The sequence below is a fragment of the Triturus cristatus genome, chromosome 3_1, assembly GCF_964204655.1.
Source record: "Triturus cristatus chromosome 3_1, aTriCri1.1, whole genome shotgun sequence".
NCBI classification, from domain to species: Eukaryota; Metazoa; Chordata; class Amphibia; order Caudata; family Salamandridae; genus Triturus; species Triturus cristatus.
In genome coordinates, this window is record NC_140583.1 from 512,313,426 (window position 1) to 512,332,843 (window position 19,418).

Sequence of the window (19,418 nt, forward strand, 5' to 3'; positions counted from 1 at the left end):
GAGGAGCAGTTGCAGCACAACAGACCAGGGAGGGCAGAAGGGTGTGGCAGTAAAATGGATCATGGAGGACAGGAGGAAGGGGATAGGGGCATGGCAGGTGAACAGGCAGGGTGGAGGTGACAGGGACAGTTTACAGTCATCTGACAATGCTAGGCAGGTGGGAGGGGAGTGGCAGCTCAACAGAACACTCAGAGTAGATAGGAGTGGCAGATCCATGGAACATGGTGGGCAAAAAGGATGGAGCAGGGGCATGCACAAAGATATTGGAGGGCAGGGGGAAGGAGAATAGGGGCAGCAAGCTAAACAGAGAGGCTAAGCAGGAGGCCAATGATGGGCCATAGAATTGGGCAATGGAGGGCAGGAGGAGTTGACTGGTACATCATGCTAAATGGAGGGCAGTGGCAGCACATCAGACCATGCATGGCAGGATGGAGGAGGCTAGTCCATGGATTCAGACAACAGAGGATAGGGAGGAGGTGGATGGGGCAGCAAGCTAACTGTTCAGGGAAGGTGGGTATTAGGAACTTTATTGTTTTTAAAATGTGTGTCTGTGCGAACTACTTAAAATATGAACAAGTATGCAGCATAATCTCACTTTTTTTCAGGAAGAAGAGGACGTTTGTGACTGTGACTCCGGGCTCACTTGGCAGAAACACCCCCTGACCCTCCACCCCCCCATCGCAAAATGTAATGCCAGTGAAAAGGGTAGGTAGACGCAGTGTTATATAGAACATAGTCCTGAGAGCACGATTGAAAATGAAAACTAGATATAGTATATGGTATAAACTATGCACCAAAAAGTGTGATATAAGAGTGAACCGGGGCGTGAAATATAATATGCAATACATTGTGCGCAATGACAGTTTCATTGGAGAGCGCGAGATAGCACAGGCACTAGCGCGTGCTATGCGATATGCGCCTCGGAGTGTAATATGCACAGGGCAGTGTTGTGTAACCTAACTAGTCTCTAAAGTTGTAATATAAAACATGTGCTGGGGAGTGTAACGTTGCATATGCACTGTGACAAAGATATGGATCCCTGATTGTAATATGTATGGCATAGCGCTGTGCGTTATAACATAGGCATCGAGGAAGGCACGTTAGATGGGGCAATATAACCCATGCGAAGGCAAGTGTGGCATGACATATTCACGGGTGGTGTTACAGTGCACATGGGCTAGAGGGTGTCATAGCATACACTCTAGCTGGTGGAATACAACACAGAGGTGCGTGCCACTCGGCGGGCGCTGGTGGGTGTAACACAGCATTAGGCTCAGCCAGGAGCACGCTATGACTCTCAAGTGAGGTTCATCTCCTTTCTAGAGAGTAAAATAAAAAGTATTACACATCCGGCGGTGGATGTGTGTTTTATTAACCGTGAGGGGGGTTTCTTGCATAGTTTGGTCGAATTTTTGTCGAATCCCCTTTGAATGGCTTGGTGTGCGTGTGTATTAAATGTGCCCGTCAATAGCTACCCATGTTTGTTTAAATAAACGACAAGGGTGTCTACTTGGAGAGTACCCACCGGTGGGGGCGCCGGGATTAGGCACGGTAGGGCGTCAGACACGTCAGAGCTTCACTAGCGGTGTAAATACATTCCACGCGGATTAATTGTATGCATAGTCGCCTTTTAATGAATATCACGCAAATCGTCATGGTGATAGGTACATATGGTTTGTCCAGCAAGTCCTAGGTGTTTCTATAAATATATTTTAAATAAAAATAATAAAAAACAAAGGCCGGACCTGGGGGATGAGGTCCCCGGGGCCATAAGTGGCCTGAGGAGGGGGCAACGCAGCCCCCCTCCTAAAGAATTTTTTTTAAAAAGGCCATGACCCGGGGGTTGCGGTCCCCGGGGCCGATTAAGGCCTTGGGAGGGCCACATTTATTTTTTTCAACTACAAAAAATTTGTATGGGGTCCCCAGGTCCAATAAATGTAGAAAAAGAAAGGGGGCCACATAGCCCTCCTTCTTAAAAAAATAAAATAAATAAAAGACCGGCATCATGCCGGAGGCCACTCCCCTCCTTGCAGCACTCTGCAAACGTGCCCCCTGGCCAGTTGTAAGTTGAGGAATTAATTCCCCTTCAATACTGAGGGTCCCTGAGGGCCAACTAGCCCAACAGGTATCTCCAGTATGCGCCAGGGAGCTGCCTTGCAGACAGGTGTTCTGAGGCCACGCCCCTTTTTACACCTCCATGCAATGCAGCTCTGTGGCGCTTACTGGATGTACCTAGTGGGCTAGTTTGACCCTAGGGACCCTTAGAATTCAAGGGGACTTAATCTCTCAACTTAGAACTGCCACAGGGCGCGTTTACACTGTGGTGAAGGGAGGGGATGGGGCATGAGGTGACGTGTGCAATTACGCCCTGTGGTGCGTTTTAATTTGGGGAAATAATTCCCTTTCAATCCTGAGGGACCCTGGGGGCCAACTAGCCCACCAGGTGCTTCCAGTAAGCACCACTGCTCTGCGTTGCAGAGAGGTGGTGCAGGCCGTGCCCCTTTTTACACCTCTCTGCAATGGCGCTTACTGGACGCACCTAGTGGGCTATTTTGCCCCTAGGGGCCCTCAGAATTCAAGGGGACTTAATCTCCCAACTTAAAAAACGGCCACATGGCGTGTTTACACAGTGGGAAAGGGAGGGGACGGGGCCTGAGGTGACGTGTGTAAACACGCCCTATGGCACGTTTTAAGTTGGGGAAATAATTGCCCTTCAATCCTGAGGGCCCCTGGGGGCTAACTAGCCCACCAGGTGCTTCCAGTAAGCGCCAATCAGCTGCATTGCAGAGAGGTGGTCCAGGCCGTGCCACTTTTTACACCTCTCTGCAATGCAGCTCTGTGGTGCTTACTGGAGGAACCTAGTGGGCTAGTTGGACCCTAGGGACCCTCAGGATTCCAATGAACTTAATCTCCCAACTAAAAACGGCCACAGGGCGTGTTTACACAGTGGTGAAGGGAGGGGACGGGACCTGAGTTAACGTGTGCAAACACGCCCTGTGGCGCATTTTAAGTTGGGGAAATAATTCTCCTTCAATCCTGAAGGACCCTGGGGGCCAACTAGCCCACCAGGTGCTTCCAGTAAGTGCCACTGTGCTGTGTTGCAGAGAGGTGGTCTAGGTCGTGGCCCTTTTTACATCTCTCTGCAACGCAGCTCTGTGGCGCTTACTGAAGGTACCGAGTGGTCTAGTTGGACTCTAGGGATCCTCAGGATTCAAGGGGACTTAATCTCCAAACTTAAAACGGTCACAGGGCGTGTTTACACAGTGGGGAAGGGAGGGGACGGGGCCTGAGGTGACGTGTGCAAACATGCCCTGTGGCGCGTTTTAAGAGGTAGTTTTAATCCCCTGCCCTATTATATACTAGGGGCTTACAGAGGAGGTCATACTAATCACAGGGGGACCCCAACGCATAGTGTTCCCTAGTGTATGCAGGTGTTTTCACTCTATTCTGAGTGTCTTTTAACATAGCACTGGCTCTAGGAATGGTTAGCCAGACTCAGTTACCACCAGTATCTGTCTGAAAAAGTTGAGGGTACAGGATGATTTTGCAACAAGGCTTCTTTCTGCTCTTCTGTTTGTTCTTTCTGCACGTTATCCTTCTTCCTGCACTTTTCTTCGTCTTTGAGGACTTCTGTTGCTTTTTTCTGCATTTCTTATTTTTTCTTTCTGTGCGTTTTTTCTTCTTTCTTCACATGTCCTATCTCTGTAGGCATAGATAGAAAATAGCATTTAAAAAACCTTTGAAATTTACTGAAAAAAACATAGGTTTCAGGCACGTTATAGTTAGGAATTAGCATTTAAAAAACCTTAGAAATTCACTGAATAAACCATAGTTTTCAGATGCGTCATAGTTAGCTGGACTTTTCACTCTTACAAAACCATTGAAATTCCCCTGTTATAGTTAGTTCAGCTAACTATAACTCGCGTGCCCGCAATGCACTGCTGATGACGTCACATATTACATTACTCATGACATGGTCAGTGACATCACTCATGACATCACTGATGACATCTCAAATGACATCACTGATGACATTACTGATGACATCATCCTTGTGATAGAGTGGCAGACCTCCTCTCCCCCTAATATAACCTTTGATACACACATTCAAAAATAGAAACTAAAAATTTCAAAACAATGGACATACCAATACCGGTTACAACAACCTATTCAGTAATTCTAAGATCCACATACACATCCACTCATTCACCAACAGTCATATACAGTCACTCATACATGTACTCACTCATCATATGTACTCATCCACCTATACATCCTGTTACACAACGCCACTCATCCATAGAGTTACTCACACACATAGTCACTCATGCTAATAAAGAATCAAACATCCATTCACTTGCATATACAGTTATACACACACCACCACACTTACTTCTGCAGAAACTTACACATACTTAGTCTTTTCAACAATCACTTATAGAAACACATACTTATTCATACAGGAACTCTTTCAATCTCTCACTCTCACATATACTCACTTATATGCACCAATAGTCACATATACTAGTTTAAAACATGCAGTTACTCATAAAGACACTATTGAGACTGTCATTCACTCACTAACACACCCATGCACACACTCATCCACCCATACAGTCCTGCACACATGCTGTCTTCAACACATACAAACAGTGAGTCACTCATTCATGCACCTATGCACTACGTAATACCCCCCACCGAACCATACAGACACTCAGACACTCATACTCAAAAAAACAACTAATAACCTATATAGACACTCATGTAGCTACTCACCAACCCATGCAGCCACTTATACACAAAGTGAGAGACTGATACAGATATTTACATATTTAAACATTGCTCACTAAGCCATGTATTCACTAAGATACACTTAGTCAGTTATACAATACATTTTTCAAAAACAAATCATCCATTTAGACACTGATATACCCATTTATTCTTCCATCGACCTTGAGATATACATATATAAAACATATGTAATTTTCAGAAAAACACACATTCACTGGATGATGTCATCAGTGATGTCATTTGAGATGTCATGTGTGATGTCATGAGTGATGTCACTGACCATGTCATAAGTGATGTAATATGTGACGTCATCAGCAGTGCATTGCGGGCGCGCGAGTTATAGTTAGCTGAACTAACTATAACGGGGGAATTTCAATGGTTTTGTACGAGTGAAAAGTCCAGCTAACTATAACGCCCCTGAAACCTATGGTTTTTTCAGTGAATATATATATATATATTCATATATATATCTATAGTTATTTACATTACTTATCAAAACGATTTACCTTTATTTTGTAGTTTAATATTTTAAATAAATTACCTATAATATTATATATATTAATATTTCAATATGCTTACCTTTTTAGGCACTATTCTGTTGCACTAGGTTTTTGACACAATATTTTTGGTAGTTTACGTGCAAAGTACGTAAACTCCATATTTTACTAGACAATATTTGTGACAAAATATTATTGTATGTCAATGTTGTTGTTCTCGACATTCTGTCATACAACCATACAAGGTTTACAGCAGTTCTGCTTTCAAGCATTCCCAGATGCTCATGTAGTTAGGCATGATTAGTCAATTTTGTGTTCAAGCTTCCACACATGAGGACTCTGGATTCTTCATTTTTGTCTTCCTGGTTGCTCGGATTGAAACTTGTTGGAGAATCAAGTGTCCAATTACTAAATGCATGATCCTCCTACGTTTATAATCTTGGTAAGTTTTAGGAGGCATCAAGGAAATATGCTTCAATAAGTCATGTGAACAGTGCTTAGGAATTACTTTCTTCAAGTAAGTATGTATTAAAACAAAATAAATGTTTAGACTAATGGTCTAATCTAGAGTTTGTATGACAGTAAATCAGTTACTGACAATAGTTGTTTTTCATCCTCCACCACCTGGGCAATTTAAAGCGTTGTACCACTACAGCCAGCAGTTCATCAGCCAAAAAACATCAACAGATTCTTCATGTCCACCTCAAATATGCACATGCAAAGTAAATTTAAGCATATTTTTTATAAAGCAAGCGTAATCTGAACTATGCACATGCACAGTATGTTTAAGCATATTTTTTATAAAGCAAACGTAATCTCATGTAGAACTTTTGCAATTTTACCTGTAATTTGTGGAATTATTTCATTTCCAGCGCTTATATATTTGTTTGATTTTTTTGCGTGACTGCTGGCTCGTCTATTCTCGAATATATATTTGTTGCGGAGCAGATATGTGATACTTTGCATTTTAGTTGCAACATTTTTTCTGCAAGGGTTTGAATTTTGATGGTCAGTCCCACCATGTTCTTCCAGTAAATTCAGAAAAGCGCAAGAGGTTAAGTTACGTGGTAAAGCATATTTGGGAATTACTTGAGGAATTTACATATTATTTGGGGGTACGACGTGACTTACCCTCTTGCGCTTTTCTGAATTTACTGGAAGAACGTGGAGCAAATGGTTGTTTGCTCTTATGACAGATGCGATTACGTATGACTTCCCGTTTAGAGAGGATCGTTGTCCTTCCAGAGTGCTTAACACATTTTTGCCCTGACAAAGACCTTTTGAAGTTGAAACACATTGGCTGTGCATTTGTGAGAAGAAATAAGAAGAAAGAATTATGAATGAATTAAAGGAAAGAAACTAATTCATTAATCAAGACTTGCGATTGTTTATTTACTTACCTGTTAATTCTTTGACATTCAGCTCTTTACAATGGTTGCCTCTCATCTTGTTTTCAAGTTATGTTTTTATTTTGATCAATGAGCAGCTGATCATTGAGGTGGGCAACTTGTTTTTGTACTTGTACTACCTTAGGTGATGATTTCAGGTGGTGCGATTTTTTATGGTATGCCATGCTATGTTATGTTATATGTTATGTTATGGGTATTTTTATAATATGCTAGTCAACAGTTAGTGTATCCAAGTGCTCTTTAGCAGGTGTGTGAGGCCAGCCCTGGGTGAAATGCTGGGTATTCAGCTTCTTGTGAAAGTCAAGAAGACACGAGGAGGCTCTGATGTTTTGTGCGAGATTGCCCCAGGCTTTAGGGGCCAGGTACAAGACGTTGCGGCACCATGCTCGTCTTTTGTGCTAGTTAGAGACCTGCAGTGCAATTCAGTGTCTACATAAACCAGATTGTCTCTCTAACAAAAAGGCCAGGTCTCGATTCTCAATCCTTTTTTTTTCAATAACTGTCCGGCAAATTTTACTTTCTAAATGTGCTCAGTGAATGGTTGGCTTGGAGTCTGACCACTATCCCCGTATTAATCAAGATGCACAAATGTGGCTTTTGACATACTGATAAAATAAACAATGAGTAAGAAATTGGGATGTTGGTTGACTGGGGTGTGAGCCCTGATCTACCAGCAATCACAATCCTTATAATGGTGAGGCACAAGCCAACCCTAAATTAACCTATGCTCAACCCTCTAGTAGCTGGGCACAGAGCAGTCAGGCTTAACTTAGAGGTAATGTGTAAAATATGTTGTGCAACAATTCAAACAGTAATGAAGTGACAAACAACACACAAAAAGGAACCCACACCAAGTTAGAAAAGTAGAGTGATTTAACATAAATAAAACAAGACAAAAATGACAAAAATCCTATCAATAGAACCGGAGATACACAATTGTAAAGATTTAGGGAAAATAGCACCAAAAATCACAAAGCGCCAACTAAGAATATCTAATTGCACTGAGCTGGGACCAAGTCATAAGTTCAGGCTGACCACAATGGAGGGTCATCCAGATATTGGTACCCAATTAGGCCCGCTGAACAGAGTACTTTAAATTCTAGATTGCGGAGCAATGCGAGGAACTGTACTGAAGATCAAGAAAGTAGTGCGAGTTACTGCATCATCAAAGATCCTGTTGACGAGGGCTTGCGATGCTGTGTGCTGTGAACTGTGGTGCATGCACACAGAGGGACACATGTTGTGCCCCCCTGCTTGCTTCAAAGCTGCAGACGTATTACGGTGTCGGATTCGGACAGCCTTTCTTAATCGGTCTGTCCGACACGGAACAGCTGTCGGAAACTGAATTTGGGGGGCTCTAGCAGGCCCCCTTCACCCTGAGGGCTCCTGTTGGGGCCCGTTGGGGTACCCAAGGGGCTCTTCTTTAAAACCATGCACAGTGTTGCAGGCACCATGCGGTGCCTGCCACAGGGTGCAAGGTTTTCCGCACCACCCCTTTTTTCAATGGGAGCCTGGGTTGTTGAGTCGGTCGGAACAGTTCCCAACAAGGCGTTGGTCAGATTGCTTTATGACCGACATCGTAATGAGGCTCTTAGTTTTGTGTCTCCTTTTCTGGCAAAAATATCAATCAATATATATGCTATAAATAACCTGACAGAAAGTTTATTTTAAATGCATATTTTGCTTGTCCGGTCTCCACATGTGAAGTAACAGTCAAAAAAATAAATCAATATGAGCCTGATGTACAAAACCTTTTTGTGACTGCAAACTCTGTGACTAACTAGAGTGTAAGGACATTATACCCAAGCTACAATACCCACACAGGTTTTTAACCACTCAAGAGGCAACGTATAGTGAAGGGTTACTGGGGTGCATCCTAGGTAATTTTATCTTCTAGTATCTGGACCCCCATCTGAGGAAATATATTAGGAGCTCCCTGAAATATGGTTGAGCCCATGTGGGCTTCATAGTGACCAGTGTGAGAGCAGATGATGAAGCATGACACCAATAGGGTGTGTCAGGGTCACTAAAAACCCAGTAGGGATTTTGGAACCAAGGTCAGTAATAAGTAACTTGGATTAGGTTACTCAGTGGTTGACATATTGCATTAGGGAGGCGGTATCCTGTGATCCCATCTTGGACAAGCAAAATGTTGTAAACACATAATATCTTTAACCCCTTGTGTGCCCCGCCCTTTCCCCGCCCTGTGCCGGGCGTTGAATTAGCGGGCGGGGTTCATGACGAGATAGTCTCGTCATGGGCACAGCGCAACCGCGGCCCATGACGAGACTATCTCGTCATGGGCACTCAAGGGGTTAATGTACTTACCGATCTTCCTGTTATGTATTAATGTACTTACTGATCTTCCTATCTTCCTGTTATGTATTAATGTACTTACTGAGCTTCCTTTTTTATGTATTAGCCCTTCCTTTGTGTCCATTCCCATTCTTTCTTTGGAACACTCGTTGTGTTCTAAGTGCTCGTGTCTAATCCAAGCTGTATTCTAAAGTGGTCAGTTGGTGTCTGGTCAGCTGGTGTGGTGTACACTTTGTCTCTGTTCCAGTAATAAATATCCTGTTTATGGTGAAGAGGCTCCAGTGTTGTTTATACAACCATCTACATCACAAAACCTCAACCTTCTACGGAGTGTCTATTAATATTCCTTAGGAATTGTGAAAAGAGTCCCTTGCAGGACAGCATCCAAGTGATTGCAGCCAATCACAGTGGTTCACAAATTGCGACTTGTCTAATGAATATTAATTAGGCAGGTTGTTCTGTAATTCCATGTGATGTAGTGGGCTAACTGGTGACAGTATGAGGGGCAGAGAGTCAGGGGATATGTCAGAGTGGAGATCTGACAGAAGCAGTTGTTAAGCAGTGTTAGTCCAACTCCTACCCCTTACAGCCCCTCGCAACAGAATGAACAGTTTCCCACAGCCAAGATCCCAACTGAAGATGCTTTTTTGCGAACTGACCTTTTAGTACAAAATGCTATTCCATTCGAAAAAAGTTTGTGCACGAATTGCAACCACTTTTTACAAATGGAATAATAAATCATTAGGACTTACGGTTGGTGTCAGGGAAGATATTACACTTTGCATTGAATGGCAATATTACACAGCCTAAAATGAAGAATATTTGTCTGTGCATATTGAACAGGAAAATGTGTTGCATGTCTAGAAATTCTGAAAAGCTACTCAGGCAATGTTCTGCTATGATATAAGCAGCATCTGCGACTTCCTAATTGCATTGATTCATTTTTCCTAACTTTCTGCAGAAAGATCTCATTGTTCTGAATGATGTCTATGTGGTTATGGACATTGATGCGCTGGCCTCCTCCCACCCCCTTTCATCAAAAGAAGATGAGGTTAACACCCCAGATGAGATCAGTGATTGCTTTGACTCCATCACCTATAGCAAGGTAATGCCTTACTAATACTCTTGGTCAAAAAACAATATTCTTTGTTTTACATGATTCTGTACCTATAATTCGAGTTTCTATTGCTATTGAGAGTTTTCACAATTTGAGGAAGGTTGCCTTAAACTACATACTACCAGTGCGACGTATACAAATAACTACATCATGTTTTGTGAAGTTTTGTTGTTGAGTATTGGCACCTAATCAACATTTGGTAACTCATCCAGTAAAAAAAAAGATTTTGGTTCCCTGACATTCACAAACATACTTGTCTTGGTGGTGATGGGCAATTTCTACACAGAAGAATGCCCAAGGAATAACTCACAACATGACATATGAATCTGTTACAACACACACGCACCATTCATTCTCTACGTGCTCTCTCCTCTTGGTGTGATGTTCCTGCCATCGAAGAGTCCCTGCAGTGATCACTTCCACTCTGTGATCTTGCTTTCTTATTTACTTAAATGTGATTATCCGACCAATAATGATAAATGTTGGACTGTACCTTGTGTTCGACTCACTTTTTCCCTATTTGATTTGTTGTTATGTTCTTATTTGTTGCCAGGGAGCGTCAGTGATTCGGATGCTTTCAGAATTTTTAACAGAACCTCTATTTGTGGAGGGTGTAATTGTAAGTATGTAACAGACTCTTGTCATTGACAGAAAACATTAGTTTTCCAATTCTGAGTACAAGAAGATATTTGCATATGACTTCGATGCATAGTCATTAGCTTTAACTAGGGCATTGCGTTCATGTTTCACTCGCGTTAAGACATCACAGCATAGGAAGCTGTAGGAAGCTACGGAAGGACAATTGTGGTTCAACCACCACAACCAGTCTCCATGGGCTTCAGGAGTATTCAGTAATAAGAGGAATGGAGGACTGCAGTCTGCCAAGTGAGGATGAGATTGAGGAGTGGGGGGAGCAGGTGTTTTCCTAGTGTTTATGGGAAAGCGAAGGAGGAGGTAGAGAAAGGGAGGCGAAAGTCAGTTATTTTGTTTCTGAAAGTCTATCAAGCTAACGCCAGAGGGAATCCCTGAGTGAGTAAGGGGAGAGTGACAGAATGCCATTATCTGGAAGGAGTGCATTATTATAAATCTGCCTTTCTTTTACCCCTGGCTCCTGGCCCATGGTATTATCTGTGTGGAAGGCCCAAGGTGGGACACTTAACACATAACATTTTACAAGGGTATGGGTCTTTGGAGGATGGGTAAAGCCTTCACCCGTGACATTGAATTAAGAAGGGAAACTAAGCCTAGAGGATACGATTCCCCATGCGCGCAATAACTTGGTGTTTTCCAGCTGCAGGAGGTCCCTGTCACGCAGGGAAGACATCCTGAGGCTAAACTCATCTCAGAAGGATGGAGGGGCACTGGAACAGCACAGGGTCAGAGGCGCGATGGACTGTAGGTCTTATTATGGTACAGGTAGGTGGGATGTGATTGGAGACAGTGGGGGAGGCAGTGGGCCTAATCAGCTGGGGAATATGCGAGGGACAGAGAGGCGGGGAATGTGTCAGGGTGGGAATCCAACAGGAGCAGCTGTCAGATAGTGTTAGTGCAACTGTAACTCCTTGCAGTCCGTCTCAACAGAAGGAACAGTTTCCAACAGCCACGGAGGCCAGCGGAAGATGTCTTTTTGGGTCTCGCCTGACCCAGCGCATGCGCTGGTCTGGCGAGACTTATTGAGAGGGCTCCAAAAAGTGCTACCAGGCCAGCCTAGAGCTACAGTGCATGTGCGCGGGCACCGCGCTTTACTGCGATTACCTTCACTTTCGCGGTCGCACGGCGGCTTGTCTTAGCCAATAGGTCTCGCTTTTGGTACCTTATAAGTATTTAGTTATGCAACTGTTGCATGGCTAAACACTTATAAGGTCCCAAAGGCGAGACCTATTGGCTATGCCAATGCTTGTTTGAATATGTATGTGGCAAGCTTTGTGCATCTCATGGCCATCACAGTTTATAAAAGAAAGACATAAAGTTGCAAGTCACATGAGTTCGAAACTTCGCTCAATCCCAGAGTTTTCAACCTCTGGGTTGTAAGTGGCACCACGGACAACTAGAGACTTGCTCTCATCTATGATGTTATTTGGCACCCTGGATAACATCCCTGTTTGTCGTACCTGCGTAACTACAGTTCTATTGGCAATATTAACCGAACAAAAGACTTGCGAGTGAAAAGTGCAGCTTTTGCCCACTCATGGCCTGACCCGAATATATCTTTGGATTTGAGAATTCTCTTTGGTCTTTGTAAAACGAATGGGCAGTTATGAATCACAGGATCTTTTATTGATATTGCTGACTCCAGTGACATTACCCTGTGCCAACATTCACTGCCTGTGTCTCTGTTCAGAATGGCGAATTATTAAAACGCTTTTACTAACATATTCGTTTTTTTCACAGTCATATCTCCAGGCATTCAAATATGGCAACACGGTTTATGGTGATCTGTGGTTCCATTTGCAAAAGGTACGTGGTACATCTTTGCCATCAAAATGGGTAGTTTTGGAGCTCACACATTCTTTGGTAAATTCTAAGCCAGTGGGGCTCTGTATCATACTGTCAGCCTCTTATGAGGCGGGTGGGGTCTTCCAATGTGTGGTTGCTGACATTAAATGAAGCCACCTGTTCGCTCTAGGATATGAAATGACACGCAATCTGGCTACTGTACATTTTCGTGGCGGCTGCTTGCCACCGATACCGAGATTCGAATGCATGGTGTTCTCTTTGGTTTCCACTCACATCAGAAACAATCCCCTAATGTGTAAATGAGAAACAAAAAGTCCGGTTATGTTTTTAAAACTACCTGTTGCATATCAAAACCAAAAAAAGAGTGTCCTTTCTGTAGCGGGTAGCAATTAGGAGGGTAATCTGATCGTCAATTAAAATTGCTTGATCTTGCAGAAGAAAGATTGAACCCCCTCTAGTTGAAGGGAGAGTGTATTCACTCCTTTCATGGTGCATTCTCACCCAACGATTGGATATCAGGGCAAAGTAAAAAGCTATTATGGCTCTTTTTTATATTTCAGCATAGCAGTGTGTTTATTCTAGGAAGTGAAAATAGTTTTAATTATACAGTTTTATAAATGCTGATTAATTGGTAAAAATGTAAGAACTCGGAACTCGGCAGAAACCTGCCAGCTTCCCATTTCGATCTTCTTGCTAATCCCTAAAACAGTGGCTTCAAATTCCTTGATGACCCTGACAAGCTGCATCAGCCATGGAGCCTCTGCGCAGGCACCCGAAGATCTGACTTTATTGGCAAAGGATTTAGGGCATGATTAAGAAATGGGGAGGGGGTGGAGGGGAGTAATCGAAAATCTTATGATTCAGGCATAAGTGATGTATTCGAAGGAGAATCCATTCATGTCATTTTCTCCACTGTAAAGATTGAAATTTCTTAAGGGAAATTCCACTTTGGATTCTTATCCAGTTTACTAGCTCGAAATAAAACCATCATTCTTCAAAGTGTGCTCCAGAAAGAGTAGTTTTAGCCCACCTTAAACCACTGAAATCAGTAATATTCAAAGTTAACTGTATGCCATGAATGGGGTTATACATTTGGGTTGAGACACTCCTACCAACTCAATAAACCCACTCAGAGTAGCTCAACACAGTTCTGAGAGAGTCTCTGCTCAACCTCTTACTGCATAAGCACAGGCAATCCTGAGAAAAGTGTGTGTTAAGTTCAAGCAGCACCAACAATTTCAAAGTAAAGAACACAAAAACAAAATATGTAAAAAAGGAGAAAAAAGACACCAAGATCATTAAAACGGGTTAAGACGAAACCGAGATATGCATCTTTAGAGTTTTACACCAAAAAACGCCAATAGAAAGTAAAGTGGCATTCAAAAGTTATCATAAGTTACTCTTTGTGATTGACTTGGACCGGGGCATGACTTGAGGCTAATCACGATGGAGCAAAGGTCATCAAATGGTTCGACTTTACCAAAGATTTTACCTTTTTGCCCACATTGGGTGGGACTGCCTGAGTAAGCCTCTGCACTTTGGAAAAAAAGACTGAAGGCCTAATTTATGACCTATCAGACAGGTTATACCATCACAAACCTGACCAATATCCTGTCCGCCTTCGTACAAGTGCATTATATCCTGTGGCACTTGTACTAAGGTGGATAGCTAACTAATTTAACAAACTCCAAATCAGCCCTAAGCCCCAACTTGTTCAGAGTTCTTGGAAGGGTCATTCTCGTCATTCCTGCATCCCATACTTCACAGCGGCAGGCCTCTAGACATCAGGTCTCTTTCCAGCAAGGTTTCTAGCAGGATCCAGCCCTGTGTGGTCAGCTGGGTCATTTTGCAGTTAGGAGTCTTTCTGCTTTTAGTGTCCCTGAAGCATGCAACAGGAGGCATACCACTTTACCTTGGAGACCAGTTGCAGTTCCTGTGTGGCAACGGAATTTAAGAGTAGTTTAGTCCTTTGGGGAGTTCTGTTCATCCAGCCAGGCCATCTTCTTCAGATGGAGTCATCCCAAGTCCTGGAAGGTTTGTTTTCGTATAGTGTGAATTCAACCCGAAAGTATTGGAGTGCTTTACATCTTTACATGAGTACCAGCTAAATTACAGAAGATCACAATCTTTTTTAAAATGTTTAATTTTCTTTGGCACAGTGAACCTATGCCCTGGCAGTAATGTGACATCTTCTCCCCAGGAATGTATGACGAGGTGGTGGTTGTGGTGCCAGCTTTATCCAGTGCACTAGCCAGTTAAAGGAGAAATCCTAACCCCCAGTCCTATTTTCTTGCAGTTCCCCCTCCTCTTGTTGCAGAACGTTTGCCTTACTGTAAAATGTACAATGCAACCAATTTCAAGAGGGGCAAAACAGTTTTTAGTCCCTACTTTGACCAGAGCCTGGCTGTCTTGGAGAGTCTTGATACTGAACATAGGTTTTACTTGGCATCTCCAGTTCAAAATAAGTAGTGCTAAAACTGTTCTTTGTTCTGTCAACTGTTGTGCTCCACTCTCAGAGACTAATGCGTGCTACATTGTCAGCAGTTAACACCCATTTGCTCTTCCTGGGCTTAGATGCACACTATAGCCCCATGACTCAGAGTTGTTGACTCTCCCAGCCAAGTATGGGTATTCTAGCTCTGGAGGTGTGACAAGTGGTAAAAATTGGTTTAAGCCAGTTCTGGCTCAGACAGCCTAACGCACATTTTTCCAAAACTAACCTAAGGTATTAAAATTTTACTTTCAAAGCTACATCTGATGAAAAAAGTAGGAAAGAACTTTGAAGCATATTTCTATTATTTTTAAAAGCAGAGATAGGAAATACAGATTTTAAACCCATCAAGATCTGTTCAAGGGACTGTTTAGCAAGGGCTACACAGTGAAATAGCTTTGGAGTTTTATGTTACCGCAAGAGTATACTTAACCCAATATATAGTGTTAATTATTTTTATATATTAGTACTCTGCCCTTTGTGCTTACAATACATCTAGTATAATGGGGTGACCCAGTGCTCCTCAGAACCTGGGTGTATAGGAATGTGGAAAAGGTTCGTTCTGTCCGGTACAGAATTAATTCTTGGTTTACTGAATATTAACCAATGAAAAACAGTACTCAAACCTTTCAGTAATAATTCAATTAAAAGGAAGGAGAAGAACACAACCATAAATCAAAACACACACCAAATTAAATCAATCTGAACTTGTATTAAGGGATCAATCAATATATTCTTTTACAATTTGTGGTGTCGAGATAATATTAGAAGGCTGTCAAATTCATGAACATAGAATTTGTTCTAACGGCGCAAGTGATATGGTGAAGAAAGTGCGTAAAAAGTGCTCAATGTGAACAAGATAAATACAGTGCTATACGGATTATTGAGGCTGGTCATTCAAAGGACATCCATCCCTAGGTACATGAAGCTACACACCACTTGGAATTTAAATTTCCATTTTACATGGGGTGAAGAGACTAGGGTCAGGATTATCGCAAGCATGTCGACGTTTCGACCCAGAGAAGTGCGTGATTGACTAATAGGCACGGTAGGTCTTCCTTAGGACAAGGCGTTAAAAAGACAGCCCGATTTAACTACAGAGAGGTCTTCAAGGATTGGTCCACCATGCGTTTGATTCAAATGCTGCAGTAGGGTCCTAGATGGTAATGAGTAACATCAATGGGGCAGCACAGTTCTGCAGCCGGTTTAATGAAAGAGAGGTCTTCAAGGGTTGGTTCACCGTTGGTTGGATATAATTAAGCAATAACTGAAGTAGGGTCCTTGATGGTCAAGAGTCACATCAATGGCTTACAAGGCCACTTTAGGTATATGACTGAATATATAAAAATAGGCTTTTCCTATATGCTAAAAGCCCATTATCTGCTATGCGTCATTGTAGTGCTTTAAATCTATATCTGAGGCAAAGTACAGTGATGTTCAGGTTAGACATATATTTTTGTTTTATATATGTGTATGGTGTAAATGCACACTGCTGCCCACTTGGCATTTAACTTCCTCGACAGGTGCATTTTCAGCATCATATGCAATGGTCTTAGAAGGCAGTTAAATGGATCAAACAGGCTAAAACCAATTGTGTCGATATGATTTTATGGCCAATGCATACACACTGTACCACTAATTAGCAGCATTACATGGTCCAAAGTGATTATACCAACAAAAACAGGGTGCAGAATAAGGCACAACATTTGGGGTGACCATGCAGAATATGTGAATTTGTTACACTGCACCATATATTAAAACATGCACTCTTTTTAACTGGGATTACTCAGATCTGCCCTGAGGAAATGGACTCCCCACATTTTCATCAACACTTCCAGTATTGCAAACAGATCTTTATATAAAACAAAGTCATTGTCGAAACATCAGTGAATCTGTAATCATGTGGCATACTGTCCCCTATTAGATTAGCAGTCAAGACAGTGGCGGCTGGTGACATTTGAAAGTGGGGAGGCGTAAAACGTTTGGTGGAATGCACAGTGGCGAGCGAGCGTAGCGAGCGAGCCCGATCGGCATAAGGAGGGTTTGGGGGGAATTCCCCCTGAGAACATTTTGAAAAAAAGTGGGCAAATGGTGCATTTTCAAGCAAATTTGAGAAAGCAAGAAGGTTAAAAAAGCAATTGTGAAGCAATTGTGAAAGTACAGTTATTACAATAATAAAGAGATGTCAATGTCATATAATAACATAGGTAGCTGCATATTCAGTATAATCACAGAACTGCATAGCAGACTTGGAGAGAACAATGCTGAGTACCATTCATACATAGCACATTTGCCATAAAAATGCTCTTTCTTTGAAGCATTCACCTTAACTGTTTGAGCTCATTAAATAAGTAAAACAGTGGCAGCTGATGATTTTTCAAAGTGTATCACAAAGTGTAAAAGAGTTAGAACCAACTGAGCCCAACCGATATAAGTCAAGATCAAGATTCCTCTAAGAAGTTTTTGAAAGAAAAAAGGGCAAATAGTGCATTTTAAGCTAATTTAGACCCAAAAAAATGAAAAGGCAATAAGAATCTAGACCACATATAGGGTGCACGACAACTGAGCTGCCTCTTTGTTAATGGCATTATTGTAAGGAGGGAGGCTGAACACTTCTAGTAAAGTACACCTGCACCTCAGTAAGCAGTCTAGGGACATAGTGTTGGACTAAACCTGACTTGTATTTTTATTTGTCAGAAATCTAACAAAAAATATAAGTTGGCAGTGTAAGGCACAATACCCACCATGAAAGCTTTAATGTGAAAACACACTTCCTTCTGTAATAACTAAGACATACACAGCGACAGTCCTATCCTGCCTCAGCATTGTGGCTTTTATTGAAAAAAGGACACTAGACGGAATACATAATCTCCCAAATACATTCCGTAACTATTTCTCACAGCGAAACATCGATCACATGCATCAGTGCACACTGTTGTTGCTCTATAAAATATAAAAGCCAACAGTTGAAAAACTGCTGAAAAAAATATTTAAAAATCATAACAAAGCACAACAGTGCATGACTGCTGCATAACCGGTAAATTGGACAGTCACCTGAGGTCAGCTCTGTACCCCCAGAAACATCAAAGTCCAAGATCATATAGGTGTTTTGCAAGGTATGGGAGATTGCATGCAATTTACTTGCTGCAGACAATGTTTGTGGTAGTACCAGAGAAATAAACAGTAAAAGCAGCCTTCCAGACCATAAAACAGGAGCACAAACATTTTTTAAAAAACTGCTTACTCTTTCCCATTATTAAACGTTACCTCACTGTGTTAGTGATGACTTCACTCGGCCTCAGGAGTCTGCTGAGAGAAGGGTTCCCACTTCACCTCTACTCTTGCCTTCTGTCAGCAGAATCTGTTGCGCAAATTGCACTGCATTTTACGCTACTAAGTTAAAGACTAATGGCCAGCCACCTAGCTTAGGCGGCAAGGAGCCTTTGATGTGATGTCTAACACTTGCAATAATGTGAAACTCTATGTAGGTATTCTGGGTTTGCAGACCTCTTTACAGCACTAAAGTGAAATAACGTGCGCTCTCTGACATACTTTGGGTGCTCTAGGACACCAATCTATAAATAGGAGCAGATCGGCTTAGTTTGGCACACATGTATCTATGTCAGAAAGTTGTGGCGGAACCTGCCATTGAGCAGCACTGATACTTGGTCATGAATCCGAAAGTGGACCCAGCTTTAATTTTAAGAACCCTGAGTGAAAGTGCACCCTGCTTTAATTTGAAGAACCCTGAGTGCTTTCTGCCCTCTTACTCTCCCTGCTTTACCAGTGGCTGTCTAATTACCCATCTGCCTCCTTCTACCCCTCTCTGACTCTGCCCTCTTACTCTCCTCGCTCTGCCTGTCCTCTGACTGCCCCTCTGTCTCTGCCCTGCTCCTCTGTCCCTGCCCTGCTCCACACTCTTTCTCTCGCCGCTCTGACTGCCCCTCTGTCTCTGCCCTTCTCTGCCCTCTTACACTCAGAGCTCTGTCTCTGGCCCAACGTCCCCTCTCCCTTCTCCTGCCACTTTCTGCTTCCGAGGCTCTCCCCCCTCTTACACTCCCCTTTCTGTCCGGCAGCAGCACTGTGGCCAGGTACGGAGCCTTCTGACCCCAGACTGGGAGAGGGTGCTCACTGGCAGAAGGATCCAAAGACGAGACCCTGGAAGGGGACAACTGAGACAGGCGCAGAGTGGAGAGACAGGGCCCCGGAAAAGAGAACAGTAAGAAGGGGCGACAGAGCATGACACCGGGGACGGGCAACACGGCATGCCCCAGGGTCACAGGGCGAGGGGCAACAGGGCCCGGGGGCCGAGGGGGAGGGTTATGAGACACAGGGTAAAA

The 19,418-nt window shown here is 42.8% G+C and overlaps 1 protein-coding gene across 2 annotated transcripts in view; it reads left to right on the forward strand.

The window, feature by feature from the left end:
• The window catches only part of LOC146860508 (aminopeptidase N-like), a 257,086-nt gene that overhangs the window by 68,881 nt on the left and 168,787 nt on the right, over nt 1-19,418 (forward strand). For both annotated transcript variants that reach the window (XR_014978825.1, XM_085644420.1), the window contains exons 7-9: nt 9,975-10,118; nt 10,684-10,749; nt 12,522-12,587. Coding sequence is in view for 1 of the 2 variants with exons in the window: in XM_085644420.1 (XP_085500546.1) it covers nt 9,975-10,118; nt 10,684-10,749; nt 12,522-12,587 (276 nt within the window). In the remaining variant the exon portion in view is untranslated. The remainder of the gene's footprint in view (nt 1-9,974; nt 10,119-10,683; nt 10,750-12,521; nt 12,588-19,418) is intronic.